The sequence below is a fragment of the Limulus polyphemus genome, unplaced genomic scaffold (genome assembly GCF_000517525.1).
Source record: "Limulus polyphemus unplaced genomic scaffold, Limulus_polyphemus-2.1.2 Scaffold11041, whole genome shotgun sequence".
NCBI classification, from domain to species: Eukaryota; Metazoa; Arthropoda; class Merostomata; order Xiphosura; family Limulidae; genus Limulus; species Limulus polyphemus.
In genome coordinates, this window is record NW_013676651.1 from 7,148 (window position 1) to 9,940 (window position 2,793).

Below are 2,793 nucleotides of genomic sequence, written 5' to 3' on the forward strand. Positions count from 1 at the left end.
AAAATAGATTAAGTAGAGTGTTTCTGGAATATCCAAACACATCACATTAAAATAGATTAAGAAGAGTGTTTCTGGAATATCCAAACACATCACATTAAAATAGATTAAGTAGAGTGTTTCTGGAATATCCAAACACATCACATTGAAATAGATAAGCATGTTAAAATTCAAATTACAGAATGTCATTTGCCCAGATTTTCTTACTAACTAAGATATTTTTGTATATTTAGTACCCAAAGCTGCTAAGACAATTACATATCTGTTTAATAGCTTGTAGAATATCATCATGTTGTCAAACGTGATTTTACTCATTCCTTTAATATCTTGTACTGTTGACTCTTTTAATTTCACACAAGTTAACAGAACTGATTTCATTTACTTCTAACCAGAAAGGTAAATGTTCACAATAACTTTAAACGAACATTGGTATGTGTGTGTAGATAACAGTCGGGTAGCAACTGTATACACTGTTCATTTATTGAATCATATTGTATCATTTTTTCTGTGATCATCTTTAAATTCAATATAAAATGTGTTTTAATCAGGGATTGCTTGAGTGATTAGCATGCTTATGTTTGTTTTCATAAATCATGTTAAATGTAAACTGTTAGTTTCTAGAAGTATTTATCATTTTATATGTGTAGTGTTAGTTTCTAGAAGTATTTATCGTGTTAAATGTGAATTGATGGTTTCTAGAAGTATTTATCATGTTAAATGTGAACTGTTAGTTTCTAGAAGTATTTATCATGTTAAATGTGAACCGTTAGTTTCTAGAAGTATTTATCATGTTAAATGTGAACCGTTAGTTTCTAGAAGTATTTATCATGTTAAATGTGAACCTTTAGTTTCTAGAAGTATTTATCATGTTAAATGTGAACCTTTAGTTTCTAGAAGTATTTATCATGTTAAATGTGAATTGTTGGTTTCTAGAAGTATTTATCGTGTTAAATGTGAACTGATAGTTTCTAGAAATATTTGAAATCGCTCTTTTTGTGTCTTTGTTGACACGTTTTGTCCGTACTTAACATTTGGAAGGACTGCTCCATCTCAGTGTTATTTCTTTACAATAAACCAATTTGAAGTATACCCACTAAAAGAGTATTAATTAATTAAGCTGGGAAAATCTATTGAAACTAATTGTTATGTTGATTCATTTTGAATTTACACTGGATGTAGAATTCGTATATTTCCTTAACTGGCCAAACCGTTAGATGTATTACTAAGATTACAGCTGAAAATATTGTTAACAGTACCCAACTGATAATTATCTGTTATAGGTTTTGATTTTTAATGTTACAGTATTTTTAGTCAGTTTCTGACACAATATTGTCTATAAGGTATTTTTATACAGCATTGCCAGTGTTTCTGAAAAGTTAACTTTTTTAAAGAATAGTAACTGTTATTACCGGGAATGTTTGATTTCCAGAGTGATTTCTATGTGTACGACATCGACACTAACAAGTGGACCTTGATCACAGACAACACGGCAGAAATGGGAGGACCTCAGTTGATATTTGATCATCAGATGTGTATGGATGTAGAAGAAAATACAATCTATGTTTTTGGAGGAAAAATTCATACAAAGTGAGTGTCTTTTAAAGTGAAAGATTTACTGGTATCTACCTTTATCTCTGTAGTATCAATTTCCAATATTTAATTTCACTGTTTCTACACATTGGTCAGCTAACAATTTCATTCTAGTACACAAGGGAATGATATTCTGTTATTATTACAGATGGCCTAGCTTAACTTTTACTGTAGTCCCTCAGGCTGTATTGACTTTCCTTAAGCTATTATTACAGATGGCCTAGCTTAACTTTTACTGTAGTGCCTCAGGCTGTATTGACTTTACTTAAGTTATTATTTCAGATGGCCTAGCTTAACTTTTACTGTAGTCCCTCAGGCTGTATTGACTTTCCTTAAGCTATTATTACAGATGGCCTAGCTTAACTTTTACTGTAGTCCCTCAGGCTGTACTGACTTTCCTTAAGTTATTATTTCAGCTGGCCTAGCTTAACTTTCACTTAAGGAAAGTCAATACAGCCTGAGGGACTACAGCCATCTGAAATAATAAGTTAAGCTAGGTTTTTACTTTATGAAGGTTTTAAAGATGACAATAATTTGATTCCCTTTGAAAACGACAGTTTAAAATGTTCTGCTTTTTTATCCAGTCAAGTTGTTGATGAACATGCCAGTGTTTGTCCCGAACCTCTCTTTAGTGGACTTTTTGCTTATCGTGTTCCGACTAACACTTGGTACAAACTGCAAGATGACAGTGGTGGTTGTACGTGCCCTAGTCCATATGAACTTCGGGCTCGTGTTGGTCACTCCATGCTGTTTCATGAGGTAAGCAATATTAATTCTAGTTCAGTAATAGATAGATAATGAGGAAAATATGCAATTATTTTGAAATTTGTTGATTAATGCATTCATCTAGGTCCCAAAGTAAAGGCTTTTGGTTTCAAATACATTTCTACCCACACATTGAAATTTGGGTTTGTTAAAAACATTTAAACTGGAAACAAGAAAAGGAGACTTCAATGAAACACCCAAGTAGTAACTTTTAAGAAATACTTGGTGTTATCCCATATAAGATTAAATTGAAAACCTGTATTCTTTGTAGTAAAATGTCAATTTGATGAAAAAATTGTATTCAACATTTGTTACTAGTATTTTAGCATGGAGATAATACCAAGTTAATTTAAAAATTCATTTACTGTTAAAGCAACTACAACAATGAAACTTTTCTTGAGAAGCAGTAATCAACATTGAATACTTGCATGGAGTCTTTAT

At 31.4% G+C, this 2,793-nt stretch overlaps 1 protein-coding gene across 1 annotated transcript in view; it reads left to right on the forward strand.

Annotated features, from left to right (window-relative positions):
* LOC106476620 (muskelin-like) overlaps positions 1-2,793 on the forward strand; it is a 13,930-nt gene that overhangs the window by 6,118 nt on the left and 5,019 nt on the right. Inside the window, exons 3-4 of the mRNA XM_013937264.2 lie at positions 1,427-1,584; positions 2,172-2,346. Of these exons, the coding sequence (XP_013792718.2) occupies positions 1,427-1,584; positions 2,172-2,346 (333 nt within the window). The remainder of the gene's footprint in view (positions 1-1,426; positions 1,585-2,171; positions 2,347-2,793) is intronic.